This window comes from Nannobrachium achirus (assembly GCF_963921795.1).
Source record: "Nannobrachium achirus genome assembly, chromosome: 20".
NCBI lineage: Eukaryota > Metazoa > Chordata > Actinopteri > Myctophiformes > Myctophidae > Nannobrachium > Nannobrachium achirus.
Genome location: NC_137827.1, coordinates 15,524,057 through 15,544,222, shown reverse-complemented (window position 1 = coordinate 15,544,222; position 20,166 = coordinate 15,524,057). Strand labels below are relative to the sequence as shown.

The 20,166-nt window shown below is 46.2% G+C and overlaps 1 protein-coding gene across 3 annotated transcripts in view; it reads left to right on the top strand.

Annotated features, from left to right (window-relative positions):
• The window catches only part of runx3 (RUNX family transcription factor 3), a gene marked incomplete at both ends in the record, with an annotated part of 84,538 nt that extends 64,896 nt beyond the window's left edge, over positions 1-19,642 (top strand). For 2 of the 3 annotated variants that reach the window (XM_080751329.1, XM_080751331.1), the window contains 2 exons: positions 8,293-8,370; positions 19,155-19,642. In XM_080751329.1, the coding sequence (XP_080607455.1) occupies positions 8,293-8,370; positions 19,155-19,642 (566 nt within the window). The remainder of the gene's footprint in view (positions 1-8,292; positions 8,371-19,154) is intronic. The other variant, XM_080751330.1, reaches the window with a different exon arrangement.
• Positions 19,643-20,166: the final 524 nt, after the last annotated feature.

Sequence of the window (20,166 nt, the reverse complement as noted above, 5' to 3'; positions counted from 1 at the left end):
TCAGAACACACACATAGGCAGGCACACACACACACACACACACACACACACACGCACGCACACAGACGATTACACCATAGGCGTCAGGGACGTGCTGGCCATTGGGAAAAGCGGGACAACTCCCGAACAGAAACCTCGTATCTCCAAGTTTCAAATTTGTAATTTTTTTCGCAAAGCAAAGCCCTGCTTCATCATACAAGGCCGTCGCACAAAAGTAGTGAAAACAGCAGATCTACAAGCACACAACGCCTCGCGGTGCGAGGCGTTGTGTGCTTGTAGATCGGCTGTTTTCACTGGTTTAAATCATTTTTAAAATGATAAATACAAAACAAACGGTTTTGGACATACAAGGTTTCCACCCGACAACGACGAAATATAACTCATGTAATTGGCCCACTGGCTTGTCACTTGTCATGATCTGAAATGGCAAAGTAGCAGCAGCGCTATAGAGTGAGAGATCTCTCTCTATAGCGTGCAATGAGGCCCTCTCCAACTATTTTTCCCGGGCTGAATCAGGGGCCCAGCATGTCCCTGATAGGCGTGCAACAAATACAAACACACACACACACACGCACACGCACACACGCTCTCCGAAAAGTTACGTGCCAGTGTTGCAAGCCGGTGCCCCAGACAGACAGGGTAATTAAGAGCTCATTACAGTGCAAGCAGTGACAGGATTCCTGCATGCTGGCAGATGCCATATTCACCACTTGTTTTTGTTCAACCGTGGCCACAGGTGAGCCTGGTAGACATGTGGAGTAATCCTCAGCAAAGGGGCACGGGGAGTGTGTGTGCGTGTGTGTGTGCGCGCGCGTGCATGTGTGTCTGATTGTGTGGTGTGCACGTGTCGTGTGCACGTTACAAGTGTTTGTGTGTGGTTAGCCCTGTGCGGTTCCTACTAGAGTCAGTCAAACAAAACTGACAATCAGACAATTGAGAACAAAAGTGTTCTACAGGTTTTCTGAAAACCTCAAGAGGCGGAAGTGTAGGCGAGGTATAAGTGTAATTTATGTAGGCCTAGTTTTTCCCCCCATAGGTTTAGACTAGAGAATGTAGTTTTATCACTGTTTGATCACCTGAAGCTGAAATCCATAACTTTTAGTGATTAAAACATTTTGGACCAATCTGTATGGTAGAGTGTGTTAATACAACAAATTAAGTAGTCGGTCCACCTGCTACCTGTGGTTGTCGACTACTACTGGTTGACAAGAGGTACTGCATGAAGTTCAGATTGACGGATTGCAGTTTAAAGCCCTTTTCTAGACTGCATTGTAAGAAGCGCAAACTTTGTCAGCTATAAGCTCACATTGTGAGCTTGGAGATCTGCTATTTTATCTGTTTTTGGAATTGTGGCTGTAGGAAACTATGCATTTTGAAAATGTTGGCTTTATATTGACATGTCGAAAACCGGGACACCAGGTTGAAAGTGTTTAACCGTGATATTTCATGTAATTTCATTTGTAGTGTATATACACGGTCCGTTCCAGCCGTATGAAAAGCGAGGACACGAGACCAAATTTGATTTCAGCAAGGTGCGAGGAACGAAAAAGAAAAGAGGGGAAAGAAATGATACTTTGAAGATTCCAACGTTCCTTCAACACATTTTTAAAAGCAGACAAAACTCAACAAGCCCCTGGCACAGCCTCTAACAGACGGCCCAGACGAAAGCGTCTCCTTTAACTTAAATGTGTTTTAACAGAGAGGAGGGGGAGGAAGGGAGGAGGGGGGGGGGGGGGGGAGGGGGGGGGGAGAAAAAAAAAAAAGAGAGAAAAAAAGAAGAAATATAGCATCAATTTAATCACCCAGAAAGAAAACCCTGGCACTTTTTGAGGTGGTATCATTTAACATGCTATTTGTTCCAACACCTGTGTGTGTTCTCCGCCGCCGAAGATGAATATCAGACACTAGCATAACGTTCCGCCATTTAGTCAAGTGTTCAGCGCTTTGATGAGGGCCCAAGGTAAAAACATATGTGTGTGTGTCTGTCTGTGTCTCGAGGTGTGTGCGTGTGCGTGTGTAACGTGATGTGGTGAAATGGTACACCCACACTGTGTGCCATTAGTGCAAATCCCTCTTAGCGATACAGGTTCGGTTGAACCTTTCGTAGATGATGATACATCATTTTGCGTATAATAGAGCAATACAAAACGCTACATTACAGCACAGAGATAGCGGTACTTTTCCCACATCCAACGTGTACTCACAGATTTCATATTTTGGACTATAGCTTCTTCAGCCAGTGTTTTCGTGTATAGTGTTTCCAAAACAGGCAGCAGAACGCCTCCGAAAAGACAATATAATCTTTTAATTAGAGGCCGAGCGATGCCAGATTTGCGGCGTCGTACACCACCAGTTTGCTGATGTTTTACACAACGTTTGATCAAAAGGTGCAAATTCAATCAAATGGACGATAATGACGTGCCCAAAATAGGGACGCCAGGTTGAAAGTTGTAAAAAGAAAATCAGCGACATAAATTGTCAATACCGAATAAGTAAATATATCGTCCAAACCGATACTGTACATCGGATTGTCTCCTCTTAACGTCTCAGCTGTTTGGACCTCGCGTCTCTCCCCGATACCACTGACACACATTCTGCAGTAGCCGCTCTCTTACAGAAAAGTTCAGCCTGTGGTTTAGCCTCTGGACTGGACTTTAAGCTGTGAAAGTCCTATTTGATGGAGGACCGGCCCAACAAGGCGCCTCCCTCCCCTCCCTGTCCACAGTGACCACACTGTTTACTCCACATAAACAAGCGGCCCGGCCCCCCAAAGTCAGGGCTATAGCGCTCTGACTGCTATCCCGCCGCATGCGGCCGCTTGGGCCGCTTGGGCCCAATTCACACATCCGCAGAATGAATGACACCGCGATCGGCCAATTAGAAGCGAGAGGAAGGGGCGGGGGAATCAAACGCCGTCAGGTAGCTTAGCAGCAGCAGCAGCGTGGACTCGGAGAGAACGCACCGCGTAACACGGCTGTCACAACCAATTGGTTTCATGCTGATGTGTTGCCAGAACCCCAGAGCAGGACGCAAGGCGGGTTCGCTCCGAGGCCAACGCAACCAGAGCTAGAACGTAGCATTGGTTCTGGACTGGAGCAGTTTAAAAAAAATACATTCTGTTTTCCTTTTTCAGAGCACGTATTTACATAATATGTCAATGGCCCGCCATGGAGTTTATTTGTTATGGTGCCTGAAAAGCTTCACTTGTGGTTATTCTCCTTTTGTGACCTATGAGATGAATAATTCAAACTGAAAATGTTTTTGTTCTTTAATAAAAATAAAAAAAAAGTCGAAAAAAAAAATCTTTTGAAGCCACCTCCTCGTCGAAAAAGAAAGAAAAAGAAGTGAGATTTTTTTTTCTTCCTTCTCCCTTTTCACCAGACCCTGACTGTTTGTGTAAGTTATAATTTCACATCAGAGTCGGGGCCGAGTTTTACATTTCAGCAATTACAGAAACTACATGTGTGCCATGAACAGTCTCTATTGAGTCTGGGGGAGAGAGAGAGGAAGGGAGGAGGGGGGAGGGGGGGAGAGGCAAGGGCTCTCAAAAAGAGTACATAGGATTTTTCAGCCCATGTGTTTGTTTTTGCTCATGTTATAAGTGAGGGTTCAAAAGACATATCAAATGTCCCACATATCTGAGCCAAGGCCGTGTTCTTTCCCTCACTAAACACGCTCTCCCTTTTTCACTCTCTCTCTCTCTCTCTCTGGCGTCTTTCTCTCCTCTCTCTCCCTCACATTCTCTCTCTCTGTCTCTCTCTCTCTCTCTCCGTCTCTCCGTTGCGACGCCTAAGGCCTAAGCGAAACAGGAAGCCAGCACAAGGCCCGGCATTCACTGTGTCTCAATGACACGCTTCATTATGGCAGCTAGCGTTATACACGACGTCTCAGAGGCGCTGCTGAATCCGCGGAGTCACGAGGACGGACGGACGTACGGGACGGACGGACGGACGCCATTTTGGTTAACCCGCTTAGACCGGAAACGCATTATTACTTTTACCATTACTTTATGCTTAAATTAGTGAAAAAAAGCTTGTAGCTTGTAGATCTGTTATTTTTGAAAAAACATGGACATTTGTGCAAGTATTTGAATATTTTTGACCCGATTCTGTAAATCCTTCTTCTAAATCAGTGGCTCTCAAACTTTGTCATGTCAAGGAACCCTCAAAATCACATGTATTTGGCTGTGCACGGACCCCCATCTCAAAATATGTTGTTCCAGGGACCCCCGGAAGCAGAGATTTGCGTTACAAAAGTTTGCTTTGAAAAAAATACGTTCAAAGATTTGCAACGACAAAAAAGTCAATACTTTTCAAAAATAGCAGATCTACAAGCTCACAGCGCTGCACTCGGTGCCGCGCTGTGAGCTTGTTTATCTGCTATTTTTCAATAGCTAAAGTATAACACAACTCCAGCTCTAAATGGCTTAAAACATCACCCGCCCACCCTTTCATCTCTGCACGCGCTTCAAAAAAAAAAGAAAGAAAAAAAGCAGCAATACGTGTTGATTTGTGTCCTCCACCAAAACGACCCGCCTCGGCCGACAACCACAAAGCCGCTTATTAGTGACGCAGCGCCGCAGCTCTTCCTCCTACAGCCTTTTCCCCTAATCTGTGGCTCCGCCCAGGCAGGGCAGCACCTCTTATTAACAGGGGTAATCTGTGCCCCTGCTATTGACGTTGTCTGCCGGCCAATCAAAATATTTGAAGGAAATGTTTATTTTCTTGAGCGAATCGCACCAGCTGCTCGCGAGCCCCGCTCTCTCTCTCTCTCTGAATAAGGCCATTTATGCGTAAGAATTTGCCATTGTGAGGACCGCGGCGGTGCCGGACCCTCTCAGTGGCTGAGTGCTGATTTGGGTCTGTGCGGAGGAAGTGGAGGAGCTCCAAGGGAAGTGGAGCTCCGTGCGGCTGCGGGTGGACGGCCTCGAGACCCCCACCCCCCCAATCCCCCCTATAACAGCCTCATTCTAGGTCACCATAACGGCCGGTCCAGGGGGGGCTTTTTCAGGAGGTTTACGGTACAGTACAGTGCCGTATGATACCGCACACCGCACAACACGGCTGCGACGTGCCCCCCACCACCACCACCACCCCCCACCCATTAAGATATTAAGCCTAACATGAGAACAGAATAACAGTATAATTGCCCCCGCAGTGGTTGCATAACATCCAGGTTTTTTTCTGTCTTCTCCCTCTTGGCTCTATGGCAGGGGTCTTCAACGTTTTCAGGCCAAGGACCCCTTAGTTGAGAGAGAGATGAAACAGGGACCCCCACAACCGGTTCATAGATTCCATATAGTTTCATCGTTTGACAGCACGATCATCAGTTTATTTTGGATTCATGTCAATTTGTGTTTTCAGATATTTAACCGCTTGAACCGTCAATACTTGATAAACTTGACCTTTCACTCTGTACTTAGTCTGCTCTTTTTACCCTTTACACCAAAGCGCTTTGCCGAAAATAGCAGATCTACAAGCTCTTGTAGATCGGCTATTTTTGGCTAAAGTTCTCAGAATATGGACGCTGGGGTTCAAATGGTAAAAAAGGAGAAAAAAAAGTTTCTATCACTCAAAGATTTCGAGGACCCCCTGTAGTAACTCTGAGGACCCCCTAGGGGTCCCGGACCCCCTGCTGAAGACCCCTGGTCTATATAACATGGAACACAGCACTCGGGAGGCAGAAACAGCATTTTGAAAATGAAGCTCTCTCTCTCTCTCTCTCTCTCTCTCTCTCTCTCTCGTGCACGCTCTGCGTGTACTGTACGCACACACAAGGCTAAAAAGCTCCAAAACCACACGTTGTGTTTGAGGCTTGCACACCGCGGTGGTTCGTGCAGGTTGGCTTGTAACAAACTGCAGCGTCTCAGACCGAGAGCAAACAGGCCACTATTTGCATGTCAAATCGCCAGGCCTCCTGCGGTGTGGCCTGCGAGTGCGAACCTGGGTCCCACGCACCGGGCCAGCAGCAGCAGCAGAGAGGGACACCCAGGGGTGTCGCCGCAAATCCTGGGCCCTGATGGGTGCTTTAACTATTGGAAAAATAGAAGATATACAAGCTTGTAGATCTGCTATTTTTGAAAAATCGTGAACATTTTGCGCAAGTCTTTGAATAGTTAAAATCCTAAGGTTTAAAAAAAAACGATGTTTCTATGTCAGTGGTGCTCAAACCATTTTTCATGTTGTGAAGGACGCCCAAAATGATATGTATTTGGCCACGTACCCCCATCTCAAAATATTTAGTTCCAGGGACCCCCCCAGAAGCAACATTTGAGTTACAAACGTTCGCTTAAAAAAAATGCATTTATTCAAAGATTTGCACACATTTTCACAATTTTTCAAAGAAATAGCAGATCTACAAGCTCGCAGCGCTGCACTCGGTGCCGCGCTGTGAGCTTGTATATCTGCTATTTTTCAATAGCTAAAATAACGAAGGCCCCCTCCACCTTGGGCCCTAGTAACTTAGTCCCACTTTCCTCCCCCCTTGTGCCGCCCCTGCCTGTTGGATGGGTCACCAAAGACCCCGGCTGCCCCCCAGCCCCTGCCAAAAGACCCCCAAAAATATCTCCCATGGGCCTATCAAGCATGCTTTCCCAAGCCCCATCTCACACTGGTGAGAAGAACCCCCCCCCCCCCCCCCCCCCCCCCACCTCTCCCTCTTCCTATTGCTCACTACGGGCCAGCGGAGGCACAGACCTGTCACAGGATGACACTTCTCCAGACCCTCCAGATGTCCAGACATCTTTGACGTGTGCGTCACATTCCAGGAACGCGCTTTTTTACATTTCGACGGTATATACTGTAGACTCCCCACTTCTTCGTAACACACACACACACACACACACACACACACACACACACACACACACACACACACACACACACACACACACACACACACACACACACACACACACACACACACACACACACACACACACACACACACACACACACACACACACACACACACCTGACACACGCTACGAGCCTCACAATAATAATAATATAATATTGAAATTTTGCATTCCTACCCTGCCCCTGGCGATATCCCCCCCTCCCCCACCGACTTACATGTAGTTGTACCCAGTACCTGAATATAATTAGGGATGGGACGATAAGCGATATTATCGTTTATCGTGATAAAAAACACTCACGATAATCGTATCGTGGAGATTCGTCCTCCGTCATGCACTGGGATCAATTCACCTTTTATTTGCCGAGCTGCATATCCAGTACCATTTAAACCCTCTATAATGTCCTTATAACATACGTACTTGATAATTGTCTTTTTTTTCCACCCTCTACCAAATCTCTAGTGCCCGGGTAGCTCAGTCGGTAGAGCTCTCGCCTTTGTACCGCAAGGTCATGGGTTCGATTCCGGGCACCGCCAACTCAGCGTATGAGTAGCACGGCTTGGCAAGTCGTGCGGCAAGTACTAGGAGCTGATGGTAGGTGTGGCGCTCCACCTCAGCAGTCCATCTCCCAGGGGTCTAGCGCATTGTAACGGGGACAGACTCCCGCGTGTTACCGGCTGATACCGACAATAAGCCACTCCCGACATACTTGTACCAAATCTCTTTGCCAATGTTCCGCCCCCCAGGTTAATGGATGTTGGGGATATTTTGATCATCGTGATAATACACGATACATTGTGATTCCTTTGGTCACAATAATCGTGATATGAAATATTCATATCATCCCATCCCTTTCCAGTACCGAGTATCAGTGTTGTTTTTGACAGCAAATTTTGATTTAGTTTTAGTCATAGTCTTTTGAATAAAATGTCATTTAGTTTTAGTTATAATTTAGTCACCTGAAAAGTTTTAGTTTTAGTCTAATTTTAGTCGACTAAATATCATAAGATTTTAGGCGACTAAATCTACAGTTGATTTAGTCGACTAAAATGTATTTTGGCAGGCCTTGATGGCATCGTAATGACTGATTTTACACTTGGTTGTGTGCTGAAAATAGCAGATCTACAAGCTCACAACGCGTCGGCTATTTTCAGCACGCAACACTTGAGAGCAACCAAACATAAAATGACTCTCTTCTCCACTAGTCCCTCCCTAACGTTTTAGTCTAGTTTTTATTTTGTTGACGAAATTGTCAATATATTTAGTCTTAGTTTTAGTCACCACAGCTTAGTATTTGTTTAGTTTTCATTTAGTTTTCGTCAGTGAAAATAACACAGTCGACAAACATTTTTCGTCATAGTTTTAGTTGACGAAATCAACACTGCCGAGTATAGAAGCCAGAAGTTAATCCAGTCCTATACGATGTGTTTTGCTAGGAGGCCTGTGGCCAGAGCCCATGGAGACCTCATCTCTGAAGACTTGTAAGGTGGAGGAAGACCTGAGACCATGGTCAGGTAAGAAAGAATGCAACCTCCATTTCTATTCATTTTTGTTTATTTATTTTAGGGTAGGTTTAGCTGTGTTCCAGCAACGCCCTGCTTGCTTCATAATATACAGACACACATTCACGCCTGGGAGCTGCCCATGGTACAACCACAGGCTTATAGCGCTGCTCCACTGGAGCGGTTGGGATTTAACCACTGAAACCCTGTAATGGTTGCCCGTAGTGCCTCTGAAAATAGCAGATCTACAAGCTCACATCACGGTGCAACACAACGCGCTTTCTTCACAATACGGATGCTGGGGTTTAAAGGAGAATTCCGGTCTAGATGGCTTTCTTACCAGGGGCATAGTTCCGCCGATTTAAAACGAATCCAATACGGAACTAAAACTTCCTATGTTTGGCCGCTAGTTGCGCTGTTTTCCCCCCGCCAGGTACCAAAAATAATTTGTCTACATTGGACCCCATTCGTTTTCCCCTTTGATTTTCTAACCTTAATAAACGTTGTCATAAATACTTTATGGTTCCTGTCGCTAGCGAAAAACTCCCTTTCAATCACCATGATATGCGTTTTGAGCAAATATGGTCCCATTTATGTTAAACTTGATGATAAAGTTGCGGGGGGCGTGGCCAACTAAGCTGATACCAGCCGGCTGTGTTCTTCTTCGTGTGCTTTATTTCAGGAGGCTCCGACCACATTCTCCCATGTATCCCTGCGGTTCCACGTGACCGTTGGCAGCCAATAGCATTCCTTGTGATTCCTGGAGTATCTTTCAAACAATGATGGCGACACCCATACAAGGAACAAAAAAACGTCATTTTCGCAGCATAGAAAGCAATGGCTTCGCTTCGTCCATATTTTTTTTACAGTCTATGTTTCTTACCTTATTTTGTTGTTAGTCTCCCAAAAAACAGGTCGAGATGTTATTCTTTTTTTAAACCGTAATATTGTCCATTTTGGCCGACCCCACCACAGCCCACAACGGGAGCAGTGGACAAATCCGCTTATTTCCATTGTTTTAAAATCAATCAAATATATATATTTTTTTGGCTCATATCTGCCCTTCATACACACACCATAGATGTAGCAACAAGTTAACATTATACTCCAGGCTTACGCCATTGTTGAGATTCTTCCGTAAAACGTTACTCACGTTCGAAATCTCGTCTCACGAGACCTCAGAATCGCATTGAATCCAATAGGAATCAGATTTCGAGGTAAGCAAGCCATTTAGACCGGAATTCTCCTTTAAGTGGTTAAAGCTCCAATCCATAACTTTTTTTAAGTAAGCATTTGAAGTACTCTGAATGATAGTGTACAGTATATGGTTGGGTAAGACCACTACTGGTTAACTAAAACTATTGCATGAAGCTCAAAGCTCAATATATGCTCTGCAATAAAGTACAATATCTCCGTACCCACAACTAAAGTGGTATCAATAGTACCCACCACTACACAGTGACTACGAGCATGCGCCTCTCTGTCTGCATGCAGGTCTCAGTGTTTACTATGCTCTCTGTGCTTCCCTGATAGCTTCACCTTTCCTCAAAACAACACTAAACACAAACATGATGTTGTCCTCGGTTGACCCCAAAGTTTATGTGAATTTGAGGAAGGTTGTGTGTGTGCGTGCATGCGTGCGCCCGCTTGTGCGTGAGCACACGTTGATGAGAAGAAGAAGAAAAAAAGAGCTTCCAGTTAGCTGGCCTTGTTGTCGGGACTTAACTCTTCCCACTCTGCCCGTTGCTTCCCCAGTAAGTGAACGAGTGGGCAAAGCAAGAAAGTGTGGGTGTGGCTAGCAGCACGTTAACGGCCTTAATTACAAGTGTGAGAAAAACACAGCCTGGAGAAACACAGAGGAGGTGATTGAAGAGCGTTGGACTGTGTACAGAATACCGGCCAAAGTCAATTCACTCTCCATCCAAACCCGAACGTCTTCAAGAGCATCTCGGGACAAACGAGACATTTTCCAGTGTGTTTCTTCTCATTTAGCAGTCAATCTGTCATCTCTTCAATGTGGCAAAAAAACCTAGCTTGGCAACTGGTGAGGGGGGCACGGTGGTGCATGTGCCACCCATTGGGATGTTTTTTTTTTTAGTTTTTTTTATTTCTTAGCGTGTTCACTTGGACCTCGGGGCTCTGCTGCTGCGTCTCGGTACATTCTTATACGCCCCCTCCCCTCCCCACCGCCACCCACGCTCCTTCTTTCACTCTTGTCTTGGTGACTTGGCACTTTCAAGCGGCCCAAACAGCCCTCCTTCAGTTGTGTACACGACACGTCCCCTTCCCAGAATCCACCTCACCACACCAAGACCTGCTGAGTCATCGGCTCACACTGTGCTGAGGACACACACACCCACACCCACCATACACATTACATAAATACATACATAGTATATAGGCTATACCATATACCATGGACAGTGGAAAGCCACTGGTTTCTGGTTTCTATGCTGCACAAATGAAGCTTTTTTGGCCGTTGTATGGGTGACACTATCATTGTAGAAATCAACGTTCATTGGTAGAAATGATACCATCTCAAATGCTATTGGCTGCCAACGGTCACGTGCAACCACAGGGATACATGGGACATTGTCTTGCCGAAAAATAAAGCACACAAAGAAGAATCATCACAAGCCCATAATCACAAGCCCCTCCTACAGCATACCTGCTATAACATCAAATATAACATAACTTGGACCATATTTTCAAGAAACGCATATCATGGTGATTGAAACGAGGCTTTAAACTAGCGACAGGAACCATAAAGTATTTATGACAATGTTTAAGTTAAGAACATCAAATGTAAAAGTTGGGGGGAATAGAATGGAATCCTATGGAGAACATGTTGCTTCTGGTGTCAGAACAGCGCAACTAGCAGCCAATCATAGGAACTTTCAGTTCCATGTTTGATACATTTTAAATCGGGACAACTACACCCCTGGGCTATACAGGGGTTGACACTAAGGTCTCAGAGGCTAGCCACTTGCGCGTCGGGCAAGTACAGGTCATGTTCTACTTGCCCAAAGGTCATGCCCACTCGCCTGAAAGGTAAATCGTCCATGATAGGTAAAATTGTAATTACCGTTCAATTTAACACTTATATGTTTTACTTTCTGGGCTGTGCGATAAAAAAAAATCAATTTCGATGTCAAATACCTATACATAGCTATGAATATGACTATGGCTTCACACTTGATATTTTTAAGTGTAGCAACAGTGAAAACAACACATCATAGGTAAACAGTGCTCTTTGTTACATTTTACATTCTACAGACCACAAGACAGAGAGAGCGCTCTGGCCATGTTCAGGTGTTTAGACAGATATCTCATGTCGGGAGACACACACGCACGCGCACACACACACGCGCAGTCGCGCGCACACACACACACATAGACACACACACACACACACACACACGCTACACAAACACAAATACTCGGAAAGAATGTATGGATTGGCATATTTACATACAGCAACTGCTTGTGCAAGAGTAACAGATTCACTGCAGAGCACGATATTCACTATGGTGTGAAAAGCTGTGATTGACAGAGGCCGGTTGTAAAGGCACATGTTTGAGATCTTAAGACCTACACAGGAAATTCCATCCCACCCCGCCAGAACAGCGCAGAATGACACAGAGAGACCAATGTGTGTCATAGATCATAGCATCGTTGTCGGGTGGAAACCTTGTATGTCCAAATGTATCATTTTAAAAACGATCTAAAAATAGTGAAAATAGCTGACCTGCGAGGCATGGTGCGCTTGTAGATCGGCTATTTTCACTGGTCTTGTGCGACAGTCTTGCATGATGAAGCAGGGCTATACTTTATGAAAAAACGTATACATTTGAATCTTGGGAGATAGGGAGTTTGTGCCCGACAGTGATGATATAATGATGCTTGTAGCGCACGGGTCTTCAACATTCACTGGCGGAACAGGCCCCCGCCATGCCCCGCCATGCCCCCACGGACGGACAGCCCAAATGCGAAGACATCTACAAGCTCGGCATCTAATGTCTTCATGACAAAATGTAGCCTAAACCAACCATTTAACATTTGTGCAACAACAGAAGAGAAGAGCCAATATAGAGCCATATGATTTGTTTTAGCATTATAAATATCATCCATTAAGACCATTAAGTTGTTAAAATGCAAAATAAATGATCCTATCACTTGTAGTAACTGGGAGGGGTCACAGACTCCCTGTTGAAGAAGACCCCCATCATAGATCATATTTTGACGCTTGCAGCGTACGAAGATCACAGCACACAAACCACCTGGGCAAGCAAAAACACACACGTCGTGTTCTGCAGGGTCAGACCACATCTTCACTATAGCAACTTGCAGGAAGAATTTAGTTAACAAATTCAAAACCCCGATCAATCACATCTCGCTCGTTGACGCATTAGGTAAATCCCCATGACTTTCTGTAATCACAACAACGTCCCCTATTGCCGTGCTCAAACTGCATGCTGGGAGTCGGGGCCGCGCATGCAAAGTCCTGTGTGATCACATGATACCCTGGTCGCTGCCCGACACGCGGGAGGAGACTCTGGTGGGTTGCTGGCCACGCGGCCGCGGTACATATAGGTGATTATCATTTGCATGGGACATGATGCAGAGTCCCCACACTCACGGAGTGCTTACATAAACAAACACCTGTGGATCATTTGTGTTCATTTGGGTCTCCTGTTCTTTGGCTTTTCCCCCCAGCGGCATCGCGTTTCATTGTTTCTCCATGGTTATCCACAAGGACTATATCATCACTGTCGGGGAGAAACCTCGTATCTCCAAGTTTCAAATTTGTACGTTTTTTTTTCGCTAAGTGAAGCCTTGCTTCATCATACAAGGCCGTCGCACAAAACTAGTGAAAACAGTGCGAGGCGTTGTGTGCTTGTAGATTGGCTGTTTTCACTAGACTAGTTCATTTTTTAAATGATAAATACAAAACGAACGCTTTTGGACATACAAGGTTTCCACCCGACAACGACGATACGACATGTACCTTTCAAACAAATACACAGATATATATAATTTATACACAGACACCAGCGTGCTCATAAAGTTAACCGCTCAATAAACCTCATAGTCGATCAACCAGTCCGGGGTCCTCCAGGGGTCTGTACTTGGTCCCCTCCTTTCCCCCCCCCTCTATGCCACATTCATTCGGCGAATGTTCGCCCCCAAGAATATAAGGTCGCTACTCGCTAGGGTTCATGTGTGCGTTTTAAAAGCCACAACTACTAGTTGCACTATCTCGTCTTTCTTCTAGAAATACGAGGGGGTGGGGGACGCGGGGACGGTATGGTAAATCTGTCGCGGAGTGTTGCTAGGCGATCCACAGGTTCTCTGTGCTCGCCTCTTTTATTTCTCTCCCCCGAATCATTTGCCTGAGACACCATTCCCTGAGCGCTGGCCGTCACGGTTTGCATCGAGCCCTGAGTAAACACTTCACAGGTGAGCGCCCTGGATTTGCATCTCCCCATTGCCAGCAGCCACCACACACACACACACACACACACTAGGTGGACAGCCTCAAACTCACCCCTTGTGTTAACAACGCAAAATCAGTTTCATCCCATAACCAAATGAGGCAAACCTCCTGTCAGGTCGGGGTTACACGCTTGACTGTGGACTAGTGGACTTCTCAGGGACGTGGAAGTTAACTTCTCCCCCCTCCCGCCCCCTTGGCGTAACAGAATTAAACAGCCGCTTGTTGGCGCTGCTGTGTGGCAAAGACAGCGAGCAAAGGGTGCACATGGAACACTGTGTTCTCTATAAAACCTTGCTTCACGGAGTGAGAACATCACACGGACGACAGGCTGTGCCAGCCAGCCCTCTGGGGTCCATCCCTTCCCTCTCTCTCTCTCTCTCTCTCCTCTCTGTCCCTGCAATTTACTCAACACGTTTCAGCTGAGCGTAATGGGGATCATGTGTGGGGCTGGGGTGTCGCACCAAATTCTGGGCCCTGGGTACAAGGAATCTATGTTTCGATGGCAGTGGTTCTAAAACCCCCAAAATGGTATGTATTTGGCCACGGACCCCCATCTCAAAATATTTAGTTCCAGAGACCCCCCAGAAGCAAAATTTGAGTTACAAATGTTCGCTTAAAAAATACATATATTCAAAGATTTGCACACATTTTCACGACTTTTCAAAAATAGCAGATCTACAAGCTCGCAGCGCGGCACTCGGTGCCGCGCTGTGAGCTTGTATATCTGCTATATTTCAATAGCTAAAGTATAAAATAATTAAGGCCCCTCCACCACCTTGGGCCCTAGTAACTCAGTCCCACTTTCCTACCCCTTGTGACGCCCCTGTGTGTGGGGCTGGGCCGCGGCAGAGAGGGTTGTAAGGCAGCTACTATAGACCCCGTTAGGAAGGAACCCTCTCTGCCTCTGCCAAAGATACACCACTTTTACCACAGCCACAACACTGAGGCCTGTACTTACACTGGGAGTGGGGGAGGGAGGGTGGGGTAAGATATATGCGACGCGGGTTGAAGAGGAGGAAACGCAGTCGCAAGAAACCAGGGTTCGTTTTGTAAAACAACAGAGAGGGGAGGGGGTGGGGGGGCTTATTCTTAACTGCGTCTTAAGCCCTACAGTATGTACAATGTTGTGTATTGAAATAGCCGTTCTACATGCACAAGACACGTCGCAAATGCAACGTGTTCTGAGCTGGTATTTTCGCTATTTATTTATATTCATTGTGAAAATAGAGATTTCGTCCAACGTAAATATTAAACTTTTCAGACAGACATAAGGAAATGCATGTATTCAACACTGACCAGAAGCAGGGATAGAACATTAAAAAAAAATGATATCAAAAACAGAGGCATGGATCTCCCCCACCCCACACCAGTAAATCAAACCCTGCCAGAAGCTCTTGCTTCTGTGTGTGTGTGTGTGTGTGTGTGTGTGTGTGTGTGTGTGTGTGTGTGTGTGTGTGTGTGTGTGTGTGTGTGTGTGTGTGCCAGAAGCTCTTGCTTCTGTGTGTGTGTGTGTGTGTGTGTGTGTGTGTGTGTGTGTCTCGGGGAGGGTGCAGTGTTTTTTGAGAGCCTCCCCTCTAGAGGGAGCCACTGTGCCACAGAGAGAGGCTACTATGTGGAGGGGGTGTGGTGGCACTAGCCTTGGCTGGGGTCCAAGCTGGTGACATTGCACGAGCCCCATTAAGGTGTTGTGATAAGTGTCCAGTCCAGTTTCCCCTGACGGAACACAGCAGTCTGTCCCCCCCCCACACACACACCGCAGTTTAGCCAACACGTTTCCACCGACTCCCAATTAAATGCAGATCATGTGTGGGGCGGGTCGCAGCCGCCAGAGACATCAACTCCCAAACGCCACTGATCCCCTCCTCAGCTCCACCCTGAACCCTATATTTAGCTAAGACAGACAGACAGACAGACACAGAGAGAGAGAGAGAGAGAGAGAGAGAGAGAGAGAGACTTTTTGGGAGTCCGGTAGGAATTAGCGGGCCGACTTCACTTCTCCCGAATCAACAGCAGCTGAGGGCTTGGATTTTCCTTGCGTGAAATCAGATATGGAGCCCGGCTCCGGTGCCTGGTGGAAGCTGGAAAAAGAAACAGCCCCCCCCCCCTTACCCCCTTCTCCACTACCACCAAACCCCCTCATCCCCAAAAAGAAGAGAAAATGGGACTGCAGAAATGTGTTGGAGGGGGGGAAAAAAAGAAAAGAAATCATAGCAGAGGCAATGGAAATTGCAAAGGAACATTTTCTTTTCGTAGCTGAAAATGGACCCAGTTCTCCAGACGTAGGGAAAAGACATTTCAACAAGAGTGTGGCACGCAAGTTTGACATCCTCTCCCCTCAGGGCTGTGGCGTGCAAGCGCTCGCTGTTTCACAAACACTAGTTCTCTTTTCTCTGACATCCAAATCTACATTTTACACTTTCACAGTCATGCGGATGTTAGTAGTAGGCCCATCAAAGCCACCTACAGAGACAAACAAACATGGCACAGATTCAGGTGTGCGTGCGCGCGTGCGTATGTTTACAAGTGGCAGGTGCAGGCATCAACGTAGAACTGTATTTTGATATAAGCTATCATAAGTCAAATTTAGGCCTAACATTATTTAACGCTTTAACTACGGTGCCGCCCTGTGAGCTTGTATATCTGCTATTTTTTCTCTTTATCTGTTTATTGGTTTTATACAGGTTTTTTAAGGACATACAGGCATACAAATGAATCTATACAATATTGGTTATGCTTTGTAGATGAGTATACCACACAAAACAAACACACACCCTTCTCCCCCCCACCCCAGAAACATACATCAGACATATACATTAAACAGAACAAAAAGGAAAAAAACACACAACCGAGCCAAAGACGAGACAAAATAAAAAGAGAAAAAAACAAAACAATGCATGAAGGTTACATTTTCATCATTATATATTCTTCATGCGTTCTCCGTGATGACCATTGGCCCATTTTCGAACCACCGTAAGCCAGAAGAGAATATATCTGCTATTTTTGAAAAAGTCTTGAAAATATTTGCAAATCTTTGAATATATGTATTTTTTAAGCGAACATTTGTAACTAAAATTTTGCTTCTGGGTGGTCCCTGGAACTAAATATTTTGAGATGGGGGTCCGTGGCCAAATTCATATCATTTTGGGGGTCCTTCACATGAAAAAGTTTGAGAGCCACTGACATGGTAGTCTCTCAAGAACAGACTGAGCTCCAGTTATGTGAAAAGGACCTTTTCTTTGACGATGGCTGGCCAGATTGCTGACATAGAAACATAGGTTTTTCAAAAAATCTTAGAAGGATTCAAAAGACACTTATAGAATCAGGTCAAAATTCAAATTTTCAAGATTTTTCAAAAATAGCAGATCTACAAGCTCGCAGCGCGGCACTCGGTGCCGCGCTGTGAGCTTGTATATCTGCTATTTTTTAATAGTTAAAGCATAAAATAATAATACACAATAATGTGTAATATCTAAAATCTCAGAGCGTCTCGGCTTGGTTGGAGGCCACCTTGACATGTTTCACTCCAAGAACCAGGAGAATTTCACAACGGATACAAGGCCGAAGGAGTGCTCAGCCTGACACCAACAAAGCGTTGTTGATGCATTTGGCATTCTAACGAATGTCACGATGCATTGTTGCTGGAAATAGACAGTGAATGAAAGAATGGAAAGAAGAAGCACGCTTACTGATAAATCTTACAGATTATTTTACACATCAGTAGAAGCAAGGAACTTAGTTCTTCTAACTTTGTAATTAGTCTCTGTCCTGTTGCTAGAGAGGACAGTCAGTTCGATGAACAGCTGTGAATTTCAGTATTTGTAATGAATTATTATAAGTAATTAATTATTTACTATTACTAATATATGAGGGGTCGATTGACCCCCAGTGCTACTGTTGCTAATATGCACTGAACTGCATAGTCAAATCAAGCAATTTGTGGTGACGGATTGCCGTCAATGTACTCTAATAACGGAGAACAACACATGATAATATCTCACTAATCAAAAAATAAAATAGGCATATACCATAGGCTGTACCCAGCCAATTCCTAAGTCCTATATACTACTGGAAAAAGCCGATCTACAAAATCACAACGCATCATACTGTAAAATCCCCAATGCTAATTTAACTCTGAGCGTGTTTGTAAATTCCATTTTTACACTATCCAAGAGAGTTAAATCAGCACAGAGGGTTTTGCTGTGCACTAACTTTAGCCCAGGAGCTCATGACATATAAACTAAATGTCGTCCCCAACTGTCCCTGCCACCGGGATTCAAACTGCAATGCTACAGCAGGTGGCAGCAGGTCCCCCTCATGTGTCAGCCAACAGCATGCAGCAGGCCGTCTCGGCTGAGTGAACGAGGCCATAATGGGTGCTTTTCGCTTAAGGAAAATAAGTCAGTGACACTATAGCTGGCCCGAATCCCAAGGAAGGAAAGTGCTGAGTCAAACACCTCGAGCCACATTTCTATTTCCGTCTCGCCAGCCAGGTGAATGAATTAGGAAGCGTGTGCATTGAAACATGCGGAGCGGCAGCTGGAGTTTGCTTTACCTGTGGGATTACACCTCCAGAAAGGTCCGGCAGTTAACACTGACAGGCCTGAGACATCGATACGCTGCAGCGCCACATCTGCACATATACACACACACACACACACTCTTTCTTTTCCTTTTATTCCTTTCTTTTCCCCTCCCTCCCTCTGTCCGTCCCGCCCACCCTCCCTCCCTCTGTCTTCCTCTGTCCAGGATGGTTTGTCTGCTTGCCTCCTTTGTGTGATTTATGGTGGGTTGCACAACAGCACAACAAGCTGTCGGTGTTTGTACAAAGCGCCCCTCTGCTCCGACAATGGTGTCCTTTCATCCCTCGTTTCATCCCTCTGAGAAGAGGACAGAATGCAGTGCATTAACAGCCTCCTTTTTGAAGGAGCGGCTGTGGAGGCTGCGACGGCGAGGAGGGGGCCGCTTTCATAACTTCAGTCTTGTGCACGGAGCTGTGGGATGATGTGCTGTCAGTGGTTGATGACTGTTATTAAGCAAAAAAATGTCTCAGTTCATTACTTTGAGCAAACATTTCCATGGCCAAGGATATCGCGAGAAACTTGAGCTCTGGAGACTGGGATTTGGGGGGGGGGGGGACGCCATTTTGGGGACGTGGCCCCCTTTTTTCTGGGAGGAAATGAGAAAACTGACCCCCCCTGTTTCATATTCATAGCAGCCGTTCTCATTAATGCCAGGATGTTTGCCGTCTCGTGCTGTTATTTAACATGCTCCGTGTGTGTTTGTGTTCTCTCCTCTGCAGCGACTTCAGACATCTTCCCCCAGAGGACTCCGTTCCCGTCCCTGTCGCCGCTGACGGACCCTCGCTTCTCGGACCCTCGCATGCACTACCCGGGGGCGTTCACCTACTCCAACAGCTCCGGCTCGGGGATCGGCGGCCTCAGCATGTCGGCCTCGTCCCGGTACCACACCTACCTGCCGCCGCCGTACCCGGGCAACCAGACCCAGAACAGTCACTTCCAGTCCAACTCCTATCTGTACTACGGCACGGGCTCCGGCTCCTACCAGTTCTCCATGGTGGCGCCGGGGGGCGCCGGCGGCGAGCGCTCCCCCACCCGCCTCCTGTCCTGCTCGGGGGCCGCGGGGGGCGCCGGCGGCGGCAACAGCCTGATGAACGCCGGGCTGAACAGCCAGAGCGAGGGCGTGGAGGCCGACGGCAGCCACAGCAACTCCCCCACGGCCATGAGCGCCTCCGGACGCATGGATGAGTCCGTCTGGAGGCCCTACTGACTGACAGGCAGCTAGAGAGATGTAGAGAGAGAGAAGAGTGAAGGAGAAAGTAGGAAAGATAGAAGGAAGGAGATACTGTAGGTAACGAGAGAGAGAGAGAGAGATCGATGGTGCCGAAAGTAACAGTTAAGGAAAATGTAAAGATGATGAACAAACAAAACCAAAAAGAAAAAAAAAGAAGCTGAACACCACAGACTAAACAAAAAGAAGAAAAAAATAATGCTGCATGTTTGTCTTTATTTCTCAAGCATTCGCTTTAAAAGACTTTCTGCATTTTACCAACTGTCAGCCAGACTTCCATGTGTTGTTTTGTCCATTCTGAGAGGACTCCCGCACTGTGCGAGGAAATGTGCCGCTCTTTGAAAAGCACATTTCCAGGAGAGGCCATACGAATTGAGATGACATTCATAACTTGTAAATGTAAATAGAAGCAGGGGGGGTAAAACCAGAGAAGCCATAGTAATATATCATTGATCGATTGTCTGGTACAAAACAGCTACTCAACCAAAGATGCTTGGACAAAT